The sequence below is a fragment of the Trichoderma virens genome (genome assembly GCF_000170995.1).
Source record: "Trichoderma virens Gv29-8 chromosome Unknown TRIVIscaffold_92, whole genome shotgun sequence".
Classification (NCBI taxonomy): domain Eukaryota; kingdom Fungi; phylum Ascomycota; class Sordariomycetes; order Hypocreales; family Hypocreaceae; genus Trichoderma; species Trichoderma virens.
In genome coordinates, this window is record NW_014013657.1 from 472,422 (window position 1) to 487,589 (window position 15,168).

Genomic DNA, 15,168 nt, shown 5'->3' on the forward strand with positions numbered 1-15,168 from the left:
CTTGTCGTCTTATTGCATTGCCTTCTGCCCGTTGCTCGTGTCTACTGTATTAGTGGCAGCAGACATTGTTGCCACCAGGCTGTCAATTCATTGGGAAACCCGCTTGATGTTTTTGCTTTGTGGAGGAGGGGTTTGGAATTCACGGGTATCGCCCGCTTGGGCACATGGCTCTATAAGGTGGTGTGGGATCAGCACGTGCAACCTTTTTTCAAGGTCCTGGTCTGTGTATTGAATTGAGATTAGCAGCGCTTGCGCTTGTAACTTGGTTGGTGTGTATGGATTAGGTTAGGTAGGGATTGGGCAGGTCTTTGTGTGGTATATGTAATAGATTGAGACAATAATTTATGTATTCGTTTTCTGCTTAATTGTTCTATAAAATCAAAAAGTGATAGGTATCAGATGATGCTTGAAGGGGCAGTAGCAGATACCTACTATAGGTAGTACCCAGGTAGGAGAAGAAAATGGAACGGAGTACTCCGTACTCGCAGTAATACTCCAAGAACCAGGTAGATCCGTCGCATCTCACCATGACGCTTAATACTACGGTAGTCGCTTAGAGCAATTGGCCAGTCGAGAGATTTGTAAAGTCCACAGGCTACAAAGAAAAAATAGCCAGCACGTGCAATCCATTGGCTCGGGGTGTATTCTTGGGTCCCGTCAATGCGTCCTTGTTTGCACATGCAAGCTCCATCAGGCTGAAGCCAACAGCAGGGGACCCTGTCAACAGATAATACAAACTAACATGAAGCATCCATATCAGCCTACCTACTGTACTTACTGTACGACGGATAAGTGATGGGGGAATGGAGCTTGGCTCATGGACCCCAACAAAGTGCCTCGGACCCGGCGGACGAACGCCGACAGCCAGAGAGCTGTGCTGTTTTTAGCTGTCTCAAACACATGCATCAGCGAGACATGTTGCAGCTCGGCCTCCCCACAAGAGCCGGGGTGCGAGTGGATTAATGCACTTACGGCGTAGCTTCAGTCGTATTACTGGCTGGAGGCATGCTGGAGATCCAACGAGGCCAGATCCATCCGTGCTGATCAAACAACTGATCCCGCAAGACGTCAGTCGACTTAGCTGGTTGCTATTGGCGCTACTCGTATCTCCTGTCCTTGACAGCTTACATGTCAGGTTAAGGTAAGGTAAGGTAAGGTAGGCATCGTGCCGTATCTATGGCACCGGCTTGGACAGGCCCCGCGTACGGCGCTTCTTTGAGGCGGGCTTGGAGGTCAGAATCAGCAGCGCAGTAGCGTTTCCAGCCGGATATCGCTATGCGCTACATATAGAGTTCATACCGTGTACATTTCCCTTGCTGAGGGGGGCCTCGTGCCGTGATGCGACTGTCAAGTCCCGGATTTTCAGAAGCTAAAAGCCGCCACGTTTGTGGAAAAGGCTTCGTCGTTGAAGATCCTGTACGTCCCAAGGTGGCAGTGTGCTTACCTGATCAGGCCATTGAGGTCTCGGTGAAGCGTCTTGGTACGAAGTATTACTCGTAATTTTACACGGTAAGTTGGATGTTACCTTGCCCGGTAATGCGAGGCCAGGCGCGTCCGTACAGAGCACAATGGGGCAACCCGTGGGACTTCGGATGGCTGCATTGAGAAGGACGATGAGGATAATAAATGCCATCCCAGGATCTACAAGGCAAAGTTGAAAGTTGATGATATAAGTGCAATATCTCCAGCGCCGCAACTAGCAAGCAAAGCCGCAGTAGCGCCCAAACCTACGGCCCCGAGGCTGGGGTCCAGCCCGCTGGAATGGCGTCTTTTTTGCAGCCTGGGTCAAGGGTTACATTTGAGTTCCATCTGCTAATTTGGGGCAACTGGTGAAGCTACCTTGATGCGCGTATTACCGAGTACGCCTCACCTTTACCTTCCATTGTATAGGTATCGCATGGTACATGTAAGGTTGCCAGCCAGGTATCACAGGTACAAGCAGCATCTGTGTTGTGCAGCGCAGGTGCGTGTACTCGGTACCTGCTGCACGGTCTTAATCTCCGTCATAACCCAGCGCATCTTGGAGCAATCCAGGTACTCTCTACGGAGTACAGCTGCTCTCCACGTCTTCGCAGGCGTCACATACCATTTCCTTGTTCTCACACGCCCCTCCCCTCCACCCCTTGCAACAGCATCGCGGCGACGCCGAAACTAGACGCGCTACGAGGTGACAATAGTGACGCTAACACCATCAACGGACTGGACGGACGGCCTGTGCAGCGTTGCGCTGCTGCGATGCGATGCGGCAAGCGCAAGCAATTGGGGCCCGTGGGTGGGTTCAAAAGGCGAGTCGTGATCCTCCTCTCGGGCCTCGACGGCCATGATGGCGAGGCACTGAGCAAACAATCCAGCGCAGGCACGCGACGACGCTCGCGACACTCATCACGAACCAGTCACAGGCCGACGGGAGCACGATCCTGCAGCTCTTCTGCTTGGTGCCGTGCCACGTACCTGTAGAGTCGGCGGCTCCGTGAGTCGACGAGCGAGCGAGCGAGCAGCATAACGAGCCCGTGAGCGATACAGTGTCTGTGTCTCTGCCTCGACCCTCTGCCGTGCTGCCGCGGCTGGTCCAGCCCCAGGTTCGTGTCGTCTGGCACGAACAAAGCAGGATTCCCGGCTAGCCTGCCTGCCACATACGTACGTGCGTACATATCCAACTGCAGAGCGTCATCACATCTGCCATTGCATTCCCTCTCGGCGATTTACATATTACTTATTGGTATCACGGTACATATCTGTGAACCAAGCAACGCCAGAAAAGATCCTTGGCGCCGGGGAGCATCGACTATTTGGGAGCCTGAGATAATTTCCCATCTTTCCCATAATATTTTAGACTCTTCCCTCCCCCAAGCACACGAGAGCCTCGGTGCTTCTCCCACACGCCCCTCGGAAATCATCCACCACCACCAACTGCCTCGCTCTGTGTACTCACTCACCCACTCTCACATCTCACTTGATCTTATCTCTCTCTCTTCACGAACCGGCTAGTCAGGGCAACAAGCTCAAGTAGCGCCTCGTGGGGGGAAACAAGACGAAATCGGTAGTCCAGCTCGGTCACGTGGGAGCCTTTACCGTCCGTCAGCGCCACTGGACAAGGAGAAGCCGAGATCAAGAACTCCCTCTTGAATCTTTGTCTTTAAAGAACCGCCGTGGTATTTCTACCCCTTCAGATTTTCCGGAGTGTATCTCGTGTTGGGAGGACCTTTAGAGTTTGGGATTGGAGATCGGCGTCGGCATTGAGCGTTGCGCGCAATCTGCAGACTGACTCGACACCATCGCGGCATCACTTGGCCATCGCGTCTCGGCAATTGAGCAAGTCCAACAGCGGTCCTCGAGCATGACGGAGGCCTTGTCATCGCCTGCTTTGCAGGTAATCATACTGGTATGCTTTTTTGTTTTGTTTCTTTTTCCCTCTCCCTCTCTCTCTCATTTTTGATTTTGCGCTTGCTTGCTTTTTTTTCTCGTATTGCCCGTGCGCGAATCCATGCCTTCTCTTAAATTTCATTTCCCATCACCTCCTCAGAGAGGCGATGCTCCGTCGGACTCGAAATTGAGAGCGCGCAGATCGGGTAATTTGGCCGTGGCATTTCCGATCGGGATGCGTCTGCCGCCAGGGGGTCAGTGCCCCAGATCAAGGCCAGCCAGCCAAATCCCCCCTCTGCATGAAACGTCTAGCCAGGTCTGCTATTGTCTGGCCACAGTCGTTACCCCATTGGCACAGCTTATCGTGGGGCAGCGTCTCTCATCTGACAGCTTGGCTTACACGCATACCACGCCTGAGACAACGTACCTTGTTCTGCCCTCACTGGAAGCCTTCATGCCCTCACGCAGATGGATGCATCTCAAATACGGTATAATTGCTCACATTTTGGCAGGGTTCGGGAGGTGGTCCCCAAGAATCAAATACGACGGCGTTTCTCGTTCGTTCAGTGCCCCAGAACTGGCGCAAGGGTTCCATAGTGGCCGTTGACGGGGGCGTTCACTTGTCCGCCATTACTCGCCTCATCGAGGAGGCCTTACCAGAGTCGCCTCCGCCGACACCGACGCCGTCGTCTGTTCCTACTCGCCAGATCTTGACCACTGGTCCGTTTGCTGGACTGGAGCTGCCCTTCACCACGGCCGCGGCGAACGCTGCTCATGTGACACGCACCCTCGTCGACACATATCTCATCACTCACCCGCATCTAGACCACATCTCTGCCTTTGTCATCAACACGGCAGGCTTGCCCGGCACTCGCCCCAAAAAATTGGCAGGTCTCCCGGGCACCATCAAGGCTCTCAAAGACCACATCTTCAACAATGTTATATGGCCAAATCTTAGCGACGAAAACAATGGAGCCGGCCTCCTGACGTATCTTCGGCTGGTCGAAGGCGGAAGTCCTGCGCTGGGTGAGGGATACCTGGAAGTGTGTGACGGACTGCTCGTCAAGACATGGAGTGTGAGCCATGGCCACTGCATGGAGAAGCACACACATCGTGGGTCCTTTTGCAACCCGGCGCCGACTCGTCAAGGCAGCCAGGATGGGTCAAGTATACCACTTCGGCGTGACACCTACTACCCGCATGCTCATGACTTTGCAGCACAATTCGCCCGTCGCGAAACCTTTAACCATCTTTACCCTCCCACATCAGCCTTCTCACGGCGCCCGAGTATGATGCCCGGCATTGCAACGCCCATATTTGGAGGAGGGGGAGAGTTTGAGCCACGGCCCTGCGTCAACGACTCGAGTGCGTACTTCATTCGGGAAGAAACGTACGAGCGTGAGGTACTCATTTTTGGAGATGTGGAACCGGATAGCCTTTCTCTCAGCCCGCGGAATCTTCTCATCTGGCAAGAGGCGGCGCCCAAGATTGCGTCTGGGAAGCTGGCGGCTATCTTTGTGGAATGCAGCTACACAGACGCCCAACCCGACGAGCGGCTATTCGGTCATTTGAAGCCCGCCTATCTGATCGAGGAGATGCAAGTTCTAGCAAATGAAGTAGATGCCGCACGAAAGGCACGTGCCCTTGAGTCTAAGAAGCGCAAGCGGGATGCCGAAGAGGAGGAGGCGGAAATCCAGCGTAAGAAGGTACCGGTCGTGAACATGCAGAGCCCTGGGTCTGATGACCCCGTATCTCCCAAATCGGCCAACCCGTTCAACATGCCCACCGATTATTATTTCTCCGCCAAAGATTCCGACACGCCGCACATTGCCACCCCTACTGGCGAGCTATCACTGGACGAGTTTGGGGTTGATGGTTCGGGGATACCGCCGCTGACTCCCGCCATTACTGCCGCTGCGGATTCTGCTGTAAAGAAGCCCCTTGAAGGCCTCAAAGTTGTCATCATCCACGTCAAGGAGACGCTAGCGGATGGGCCGCAGGCCGGTGACTCAATATTGCAGCAACTGCAAGCGCACGAGCGGGAAGCACAGCTGGGCTGTGAGTTTATCATTTCTAAACCGGGCCAGAGCTTCTACTTTTGATGCCTGTCACGCCACTTGATTTTCTCTCTTCCCCTCTTGAATTACTAGCATTTTCATGTTTACTTCATCTGGTTATGGGGAGTCCTTGGTTATGGGACGGTGGTCGGGAGGGGAGTCTTTGCTGACGATTTTTTTTTTTTTTTGCAATGACCTTTGTTTGAGGTCAAGAGTATGATTGATATGACGAACATGTTTTTGTATACCATTGCGTTTGAATATCACGCTGATTTCTTTCTTATAAAATTCTTTACCGTGTGCTGCTCTTACTTGTCTGTGCTCATTAATTAATGATGTTTTTTTTTTTCCTTTACCTCCTAAGGAATAATTCCATACGCATTCAACGTCTTTGTTGCTATTTGCTTCTGTTTGAGAGCTTCGCATAGCCTTCGGCACCGCCAAGATCGGCCTCAAACTGCGGCCTTGGTATTTGCAGGAGATCAGTCGTCTTGGAATAGATGACGCCTCCCATGCGGCCAATGGGCTTCAAGATCTAATTTATTGTTAGAAGCTTTGAAAAGAGGAGGAGGGAGAGGTGATCTCTACATACCTCGGGATAAACCTCATCCTTCTTCTCACTCAGCGCATCGTTCCTCGCCCAGAACCGGGTCCCTTCAAAAATGACCAGCCATGTGGACACCCTACCAGGATTTGCTTTGCTGTAAATCTCCTTGATAGATTCCACTTTGGCCTCGATGCTAAATATCGCCTCCTTGACTCGTGGCGCCTTGACAGTCTCGCATGAATAGTCCGCCGTCAGACCGGAAACGCCCCATTCGGACGTCCCGTAAGGAGCGTCTATGCTGGTCGAGTTGGCGGCCTCGATGTAGTGCTCCGAGATGATATTGATGACACACTCATTGGAGTCACGCACATTGACAAAGGAATCCCTAGGCCCCGACGGCGGATGCGCAAAGCCGACGGCAAAAGTGGGCGGATCATGAGTAAAGACGTTGAAGTAGCTGAAGGGAGCGAGATTCGCCGTCGTGCCGTCGGCGGAGAGGGTGCTGATGAAGGCGATGGGGCGCGGGGCGATGGCGGAGATGAGGAGCTTGTAGTTGAGGCCCGAGCTTCGATCCTCGGCCTGGGGGTCGATGACGGTGTGGCTCTGGGCTTTTGCGTCTGGGTTGGAGGACGAGGGCGAGGCTGCGTCGAGATGGTTGCTGCCCTGACCGAATTTCCAGTCTGGGTTGGGGGTTGGGCCGATTCGGACTTGGTTGGTGGTTGCTGAAGGGGCCATTTTTGATGTCTTTGGCTTTTGTTTAATACGGATAACTACGAAGTAGAGACTATCTCAAGGGCGGGACAGATCAAAGAAAAGAAAAACTCCTATCTATGCAATATATATTTCACCCAAGTCAAGGAAAGCTAGGATTTGGCAGCTACTAGACTAGGAAGTTGGTGGAGCCGTGGGGTTCGAGGTTTTGCCATATCAACTACCGATACAGATAGTCTCCATCTTGATTCATAAGCAGACACATATTGTGCCCTTTTCTGGAGATGCAGATAAGATGTAGACGCAGATGCGGGAAGCGTCTAAATCGATTGGACATTCTTAACGAGGTAAATGTCCCAAAAAGGCCGCATCAGTAATCTGACAGACGAATCACTAACCGGGTACCTATTTGATACATGGACAATTGCTATTTTGGGCGGGATCTGGCGTGATGGTATGCTTGTCTGCACTCATGCATTAGTACCAAGGTATAGGTAGGTATGGAGATGGCATTAAAAGCCTCGGTAAATCTGAAGAGGTTGACGGAAGAAAACTCAACTAGCAAATACCAGGCTTGGTAATAGGTTACATGAAAATTGGTCTACACTCGTCAAAGCGGCGACTGTGGAAACTGCCGCAAAATTTACCTACTTTGAGATGCTGAAAGTAAATGACGGCTTATTCAATGCTGACTGAAGAAGACACTGCCTCATAGGGACTTGCACACGCCCGCTATAGAGATAGAGGGAGGTTTACATGAGGATATTTTGTAGTATCTGTAATCAACCCAGTGGCACGCCAGCAAGTGGGATACCGAGCAAGGTACGAGTCCAGCATCTCATACAGGGCACGAGTGTATGATATAACGGATTAGAAATAAAGGCAACTTCGCTACGTATTTCTTGCCAATACCCAAGGGGAATATCGGGTGTCAAATACCCCGAATGGCAAAGACCAAAGTCCTAATCGAGATATCAAATATTAGAGTTCAAGATAGCCAGATTCAATTTGTATTATGTAAGAATGTAAGTCTTGCGCCAATGTGAAACATATATATAAGATTTTAGTGGACTAGAATTCAACAAGTTCACAAAGCAATTTGGCGCAGTGGAAGCGCGCCGGGCTCATAACCCGGAGGTCGCACGATCGAAACGTGCAATTGCTACTCGCTTGTTACTTTTTTTGGCCCCTTTCATAGCTTTTTGATGCTATTTTTGACCTTATTGTCGTTATTCGCATTGTCTTCTTTGTACCCATGTTTTTTTTACGTTCACACAAAAAAAGAAGAAAGAAAAAGCGACAACCGACTTGCTTCTTTGTTTCTTGTTCTCTGAAAGCCGAGCATTTACATTCGCATTGCCAGCAAGGAAGAATCAGATGTCTTCAGCCGCCCACTCATTTTACCCAGCTTTTTATCATCCCAAGTTAGGGCTGAAGATATTATGACTCGGCTAATTGTTTCAGAGCTTCAATGTTATTTCACTGATTGAAATACCTCCTCTATTGGTTTTTATTATACCTCGTAGTTTGTTACAATCATGCTCACTAAATTCTTACCGCAAACCTTGAGATCTGAGAGCGTTGGAGCGATTGGCCCTTACGGGGTTCTCTCTAATCATGGGTTACGGGCCAATCACTCCCTCGTTAAGCCTTGAATTTTCTCTACATGTGTAATTGATTTGCTAAGCATGTACCATCACATTCAATTCACATGTGCAAAAACGTAGGCATAATTATTCTGGGAAAAAAGAAAAATCAGGGGCTTCCATCCAGGGTAGCAATGAATCTGTTGGTCGTCAAAAGTCCATGTACAAGCACTTGCTGCATACAAATGCAGTGGATATAGGTGTCCAGTACCTCAACCCCCCTGTCATCTAGCGTTTAAGTTTAGGCACGTAAATCTGGCCTTGTTCAGCGTCCCACATAAAAGCACGGCGATTCGCCCCTCGAGCATTTGCGACATCCAAACACACGACAATTGGGAACTTGGGCTTCATAAATGCAAGGGTAAGCGAGCCAAGCCTTGCAGTCATGAAGATCGAGTATCTGGTTGTCGGGGTTCTATCCCTGCTGACTCCGCTGGCCGCAGCATGGAGCAAAGAAGGTGAGGCGGACAACGAGGAAGCCCGTGGCGCTGGCCTTTGAAGACTGACGAATTGGCGGCCCAGATCGTGAAATCTTCCGCATCCGCGACGAGATTGCGGCGCACGAAACCGATCCCGCGGCCAGCTTCTACGATGTCCTCGGCGTGACCAATTCGGCCTCCCTGGACGACATCAACAAGGCGTACCGCAAGAAGACACGTCTGCTTCACCCCGACAAGGTCAGACAGCAGCTTGTCGCCGAAAAGGCCAAGGAGGGCAAGAAGAAGGGCACCGAATCCAAGAAGCCTTCGCAGGCCGAAGTCCGCAAAGCCGTCAAGGAGGCGTCGGAGCGCCAGGCGCGACTCTCGCTCATCGCCAACATCCTCCGTGGCCCTTCCCGCGATCGCTACGACCACTTCCTCGCCAATGGCTTCCCTCTGTGGAAGGGAACCGACTACTATTACAATCGCTACAGACCTGGATTGGGAACAGTCCTGGTGGGCGTCTTCGTGATGGGCGGAGGCGCCATCCACTACCTTGCGCTGTACATGAGCTGGAAGCGACAGAAGGAGTTTGTGGAGCGCTACGTCACCTTTGCCAGAAACGCGGCTTGGGGCAATGCGGCGGGAATTCCTGGAGTCGATGCTACGCCTGCGCCGCCTCCTCCTCCTGCTCCCGAAGAGGATGAGGCTGCTGCCCCTCCCCAGCCTAGGAACAGGCGCGAGAGACGCATGCAAGAGAAGGAGACTCGAAAGGATGATGGAAAGTCCGCATCCAAGAAGTCTCGCAAGGCCGTGAGCTCAAAGAGCTCGTCGCAAGGCGCATCTGCGTCCCCCACTCCTACCGGTGTTCGCAAGAGAGTCGTTGCTGAAAACGGAAAGATTCTCGTGGTTGACTCTCAGGGAGACGTCTTCCTTGAGGAGGAAGATGAGGAGGGCAATGTCAACGAGTACCTTTTGGACGTAAGCATTCTAAAATAACCACTCAAACCAGACATAGGACGCAAAGTGCTAACACACACATCTACATAGCCGAACGAGCTTCTTCAGCCGACCTTCAGGGACACCGCTGTGGTTCGAGTGCCCCTTTGGATCTTCCAGTCGACTGCTGGTCGTTTCTTGTCCAAGGGTAGCGCAAACGCCGAGACTGATGAGCTCGAGGAGGACTCGGACGTTCCCCAGCACACGCCCCCAAGCTCGGAATCAGCCGGCGAGGACTTTGAGATTCTTGACAAGAGCACGGACTCTCTGAGCAAGGTGAAGACCTCCGGCGCCCAACAGGGAGGAAAGCCCGTTAAGCGCAAGACCACCAAGAAGAAATAAATATGGGAGAGTGTTGTCTTGTTGCACATTGGCTGTTGGGAATGGAGTTTTGATGAATGTGAAAATGAGACGATGGGAATTTTGTATTCATTATGCACTTATCACTTTGTCATGTGAGGAAGGGGCCTGGTGGATATGGCAATATGCCTGATATACGATTCCATGATTCAAGGAACAAAATAGGCGAAGCACAAAAAAAATAGAGTGAGATTCAAAGACTACGATATATTATCAGGAAAAGCGACGTCGGTTTATGCCAAGGCTTGGACCTTTGTACCATCTATCCAGATTTCCCTTTTCTCCCTTTTTTGATTGAGAAGATCAATCTATTACATCATCTCGCAAGGTAAACAGGTTCTGCATTACTTCCTCCGCCTTTGCCCGCACGGCGTTGTGATACATGACGTTTGTCTCAAACGTCTTTACGTTCTTGATCAGATTCGCCGTGTCCTTGGCAAACTCGTAGTCGACATACATGTCGGGGATGTACGACGCCGCATAGACGGGGACTTCATTCTTGCGCAGCTGCTCGATATCGTAGAGTGCTGGCCAGTCAGAGGCAGTGGCAAGTCGCTCGGCAACAGCCCGCAGGGGAATGAGTTCCGGATAAGTGTCGAAGTGGAAAGGGAAGATCATCTCTCCCGAGAAGAGGAGCGGCTGGCCGGGCGCAGTGGACGAGGTGCTGGAAACGTTGTCTCTGCTGAGCCAAGAGAACTGCGGGAGGGATTGGCCGACGCGGTGGGCAGACCAGTTGGAGACGCTGCCGGGACCGTCGCAGTAGATGGCCTCGTGGAGGATGGCGTAGATGATGTTTGTGTCAAAGGCAGTGAATGTCTCGAGGGGAGCAAGAGAAGCCCGCGTGAGGAAGCCAAACTGGTCAAGAGAGGCCTTGAGCTGAAGGAGTATGGTATGTACCTGATCGACGCCGCCATGGCCGCCAAAGGCAATGCCAATGGTCAACAGACGGGGCACCGTCAAGAAGCCTCCTCCAGGCAGGGGAAGGCCCTGCTTGCCGCCCTCCTTTTCAATGTGCGTAGCGATCTGGCGCAGGGTCTCGGCATCATCCGGGAACTTTTGGTAGTAGGCTGCGTTGCGCTCAATGGTCCTCTGGAACGTCGCCTGGTAGACTTGGTCGGCGGTTTTGCCAACGGGAGCCAAGCCACCGGTCAGGAAGACCTCGCGCAGGCCCTCGGGGTGGAGAGACAGGTAGGAGATGGAGATGAAGCCACCGTATGACTGGCCAAAGATGGACCACCGGGCCTTGTGCTCAGGCAAGCCGTCGGTTAGGAGCTTGCGGACAGCCTCACAATCACGCACGGTGTTGTCCTGGCGCATGAGCTTCAGGTATTTGGTCTGAATCTCGACAGCATTGGGTCCATTTCCGCCAGGTAGCCGGGCGAGCATCTCGGTAGAAACAGGAGTGCTCAAACCAACACCTCGATGGTCCAGATACAGCACCTGGTAGCCGCGAGACAGGGCAGTGCGCGTCAGGGGGTGGTCCTGAGGTTCCCTGTTTCCAAAGCCCGGGCCGCCCTCGAGATAGACGATCCAGGGCTTGGGAGAGGGAAGCTCGTCGGGAGGGAAGATGGGGACCTCATGCTTGGTTGCGCTGCGGCCGAAGAGGGTGATGGATCCTGCGGATGGATTGGCGTAGTCTAGGGGAACCTGGAAGAAGTGCTCAGTGACGAGGAGCTGGCCAGGAACGATGTGGCTTTTGCTGCGAAGCAGTTTGGCAGCGGGGATGGCGAGTCGTTGCAGCATGGCGGCGATGGTGGCTGTGGAGGGAAAGCAAAGAGGATGAGGCTAGAAAACATGGTGAGTTTGATGGTATGGATAAATCGATAGCACACATCAGGTGAATGCGAGGGGCTTTTGAAGGGATCACTTCACCCCGCCAAAGCAGAGCCCGATGAGATCAAACGCATGTACTGACCTATGACCTTCAATGTGAATATATCTCTGCTTCTTTCACTGCAATCTTATTCTGCTTGTTCCTCTGCTCTTATGGGAACACCAAAGATAAGATCCGTGTATATGTACAGACGGACTCTTATCTCTGCTCTTCAAGGTTGTCGAGATTATGAGGGGGGAGAAATTGGGTGTAAGCAGCCGTGTTGTGTCATTGGCAGGCGGCGTGTAGCCACTTTGGGCCGCTGTACCGATTCAAGCCATCGATGGGCTAGTCCTTGGGCTTGTATGGCTGCATATAGCTGGCATTGGATCTGCGGCTATTGAGGCCTCCCCATTCTTATCTGCGGATATAGCACATGTGCACTTATTACCATTTTCTCTCATTGTGGTTCTTGAAGGGGTTCACAAGGGTGAAAATATCACTCCCTCTCGCTGCAATCGCTGACTTCAATGGGGTCCATCCCAACTATTGCATCATTGACTGGGAATGCAGAATCTGCACCTTTTAAGCTTGATCCTACCTTAGTAGCTATTCACTAGCACCTGCAGATTGGATTAACCAAATTCCTCTTCCCCCAAACTAACCTCCTTCATGGAATTCTTCACCACCTTGTAAACCCGGCTCTGCCGTACTAGGTATTAATGCACGTTGGTTGGTACAATTCAATACATTCCATCATCTGCCAAATCCTTGCTGACGAATCATCCCACGAGTTCGTCACGCGCTTTTGCGGCACCGCAACCCGGAATCGGCCAAAGCGCGCCCCGCTTCAGCCAGTTAAAACTCCGGCTGGCCCTGGACCTCTTTTCCTACTTCTCCCTGTTTTTTTCTTCGTCCATTTCTCTTTCTCTTCTTCTTCTTCTCGTGGCCAAGTCTGAAAAAACTTGAGCCATCCGGAATGGCAGATTTTCATCTTACTCAGACCGTGGCGGACGCTTTCAACGCGCTTGCGGACGAGGTTCAGGTTCTGACAGACCGAAAGACTATACTGGAGCATAAGCTGCGTTTTGCCCACGAGCAGGTAAGCCTCAAAAGAGCTCTTTTTCTTTTCTTTTTTTTTCTCCGACATCATTGTATTTTATATACCCCTTGCATACGCACAGCCTTTTGGGACGGCCTACATGATGAGATATCATTAGCTCTAGATCAATAGCAGCAAATGCTGCCGGGATTGACAACCTTTATTATCACTGATCCGCATTGTTCCCTTTCATTTTTTTCAATCTAGCTTGGCTAGGCATCCCTCGACATCATCTTACATCTTGATAAAACTCCGTTGACTAACACGTCAACTGCTCTTATAGTTCCAGTATTTGGCCGATAAATATGCGCCCGCTACACCAGAGATAGCAGAGACTTTGGCGAAGCTCCAGCTCCCAGTCCACACCTCTGTCGATGATACTTCGCCCGTGCCCCTTCCTAGGCAAAGCACTCTGCAGTCCCAGCACCAGATTGCTCTCATCATTCGTGACGGACGCCGTGCTGCAAACAAGCTGGTTGCTTCATTAGGTGAAGCCAGTAAAACCACAGCATCATCCAGAGATACGCTATCCCAAACCTCCCACGTAGAAACCTCCATGTCGACTGCTTTGGAACAAGATTTTACCGTTGAGGGGAAGAAAGGCAATTTGCAGTGTCCCTTTGCTAAGGATGCCGCTGCTCTTGCCGACCAAGACCGGGAGCCCGAAACCGGCCCGGACTTGGCCCCAGATCGCTCTGAAGACCCTATTTGTGTTGCCATGTACGAAGAGACGTCTCAGCACGACGCCGTAAATCAGGCGAGCAAATGCCCTATCCGATTCTTAGACAAGCACTCCCCAGAGGAGATTGCTCACTATGTTGAAACTCACAAGCACGAGCTGCCTCGCAGCCACGAGGTCTGCGTGCGAAGATATCAACGCAGCGAAGAGCAGATTAGGAAATTGGATGCAAAGTATGGAAACATTGTGAGCATGATTGAAGACCTGAGCCAACTCCACAAGCCGATGCTGCCTGACGAGGAGCACGCTCGCCGCCCCAGCAATGCCACGAGAACTTCAGCAGACCGAGTAGAGAGTTGGGCGCACGCCGTCAGCTCAAGCACGGACCCAGATGCCCCTGCTGAGCCGCCAGCCGATATGGATCATGACCGACAAAGTCATTTCGACCGACCACTGAAGGAGGTTCGAGTAGGGGAATCACCAAGCCGTCCCTGGGGCATCTCTGTGCCAGTCTATGAACAATCTGGCAATGGTGATGGCCATCCTATGTCGCCGCCTCCTGCGCCCGTGCGAATGCCGAGTCCTGTACAGAGCACCCAGACTCCGGCGAAGCCAGCTGGGAAATGCCCCTTTGGCCATACGGCAAAGCCACCTGCTTTTACTGGGCTGAACATATCGACCTTGCCTGATCCTCAGACTCAGAATGTCCCTATCTCGAAGGCCCAAGATTCGGCGCCTTTCACTCCGACTAAAGTGCCCCACGAGCATCATCCTGTCCACGAGCATCACTCTTCTATTCCTCAGCCTACTTTTATTAATCCGGATGTGTCGAAAGGGATGAACGGTCCCCAGATGGTTTTCACTGGCCCTGTCTTTATTGGATATCCAATGGAGCAGGCCATTCAATTCATGAATCAGTACCAACGGCGTTGAAAACCGATTATCGCCGTGCCCTCATTCTCGATCTTGCTCCGCTCTATCCATTACAATTTTATTCAGCGACCCTATTCGCAGATTATAAACTCTGCGTTACTTTTTTTTACACATTTCTAGTCTATTGGGTCGGTTCTCTACAGCGGCGGCGTTTTGGATTTTTTTTTCTTGTTCTTTTTCTGATAAAAGCAGAAATGGCATAACCTAGTGGCCATTCAGGGGCTTTTTGTCTAAGTGCTGGATGACTATTGAATTGTTCAGGGTTTTCTTTTATGACATGATTGTGAGCAAGCGGCCACTTGATGATTTTACGACACACGGGATTTGGATCCGAGCACGTTATTGTATAGCATAGAATGGAACAGGAGCTATCGTACCCTCCTACTTGAATATTGATATTGGTATTGACTTTTTTTTTTTTATTAAAGATTCGATGGTCTGCACGCTTTGTGAAATATATCAACGCCGGTGCTCTTATTCTATCACGTAAAATTCGTTATAAACAAAATCATGACATCTTTTTTCATAACCCCATTGTC

The 15,168-nt window shown here is 51.5% G+C and overlaps 5 protein-coding genes across 5 annotated transcripts; 3 read left to right on the forward strand and 2 right to left on the reverse strand.

Moving 5' to 3' along the window:
• Window positions 1-3,337: 3,337 nt before the first annotated feature.
• Window positions 3,338-5,465, forward strand: TRIVIDRAFT_38143 (uncharacterized protein; the record flags this gene model as incomplete). The annotated part of the gene is made up of 3 exons (XM_014094101.1): window positions 3,338-3,382; window positions 3,876-4,650; window positions 4,696-5,465. The coding sequence occupies 3 exons, from the start codon at window positions 3,338-3,340 to the stop codon at window positions 5,463-5,465; spliced, it is 1,590 nt and encodes a 529-aa protein (XP_013949576.1).
• A 225-nt stretch (window positions 5,466-5,690) lies between these two features.
• Window positions 5,691-6,817, reverse strand: TRIVIDRAFT_82624 (uncharacterized protein; the record flags this gene model as incomplete). Its single annotated transcript, XM_014094102.1, has 2 exons — window positions 5,691-5,955; window positions 6,013-6,817. The coding sequence occupies 2 exons, from the start codon at window positions 6,700-6,702 to the stop codon at window positions 5,818-5,820; spliced, it is 828 nt and encodes a 275-aa protein (XP_013949577.1).
• A 1,892-nt stretch (window positions 6,818-8,709) lies between these two features.
• TRIVIDRAFT_127224 (uncharacterized protein) lies at window positions 8,710-10,078 on the forward strand (the record flags this gene model as incomplete). Its single annotated transcript, XM_014094103.1, has 3 exons — window positions 8,710-8,782; window positions 8,847-9,724; window positions 9,794-10,078. Coding segments are annotated over 3 exons (1,236 nt in total), but the record flags the coding sequence as incomplete, so codon positions are not given.
• Window positions 10,079-10,273: 195 nt separating this feature from the next.
• On the reverse strand, window positions 10,274-12,210 carry TRIVIDRAFT_82622 (uncharacterized protein; the record flags this gene model as incomplete). Its single annotated transcript, XM_014094104.1, has 2 exons — window positions 10,274-11,887; window positions 12,018-12,210. The coding sequence occupies one exon, from the start codon at window positions 11,843-11,845 to the stop codon at window positions 10,406-10,408; it is 1,440 nt and encodes a 479-aa protein (XP_013949579.1).
• Window positions 12,211-12,850: 640 nt separating this feature from the next.
• TRIVIDRAFT_184771 (uncharacterized protein) lies at window positions 12,851-14,880 on the forward strand (the record flags this gene model as incomplete). The annotated part of the gene is made up of 2 exons (XM_014094105.1): window positions 12,851-13,017; window positions 13,301-14,880. 2 exons carry the CDS (start codon window positions 12,895-12,897, stop codon window positions 14,627-14,629), a joined length of 1,452 nt encoding a protein of 483 aa, XP_013949580.1.
• Between the last annotated feature and the right edge of the window lie 288 nt (window positions 14,881-15,168).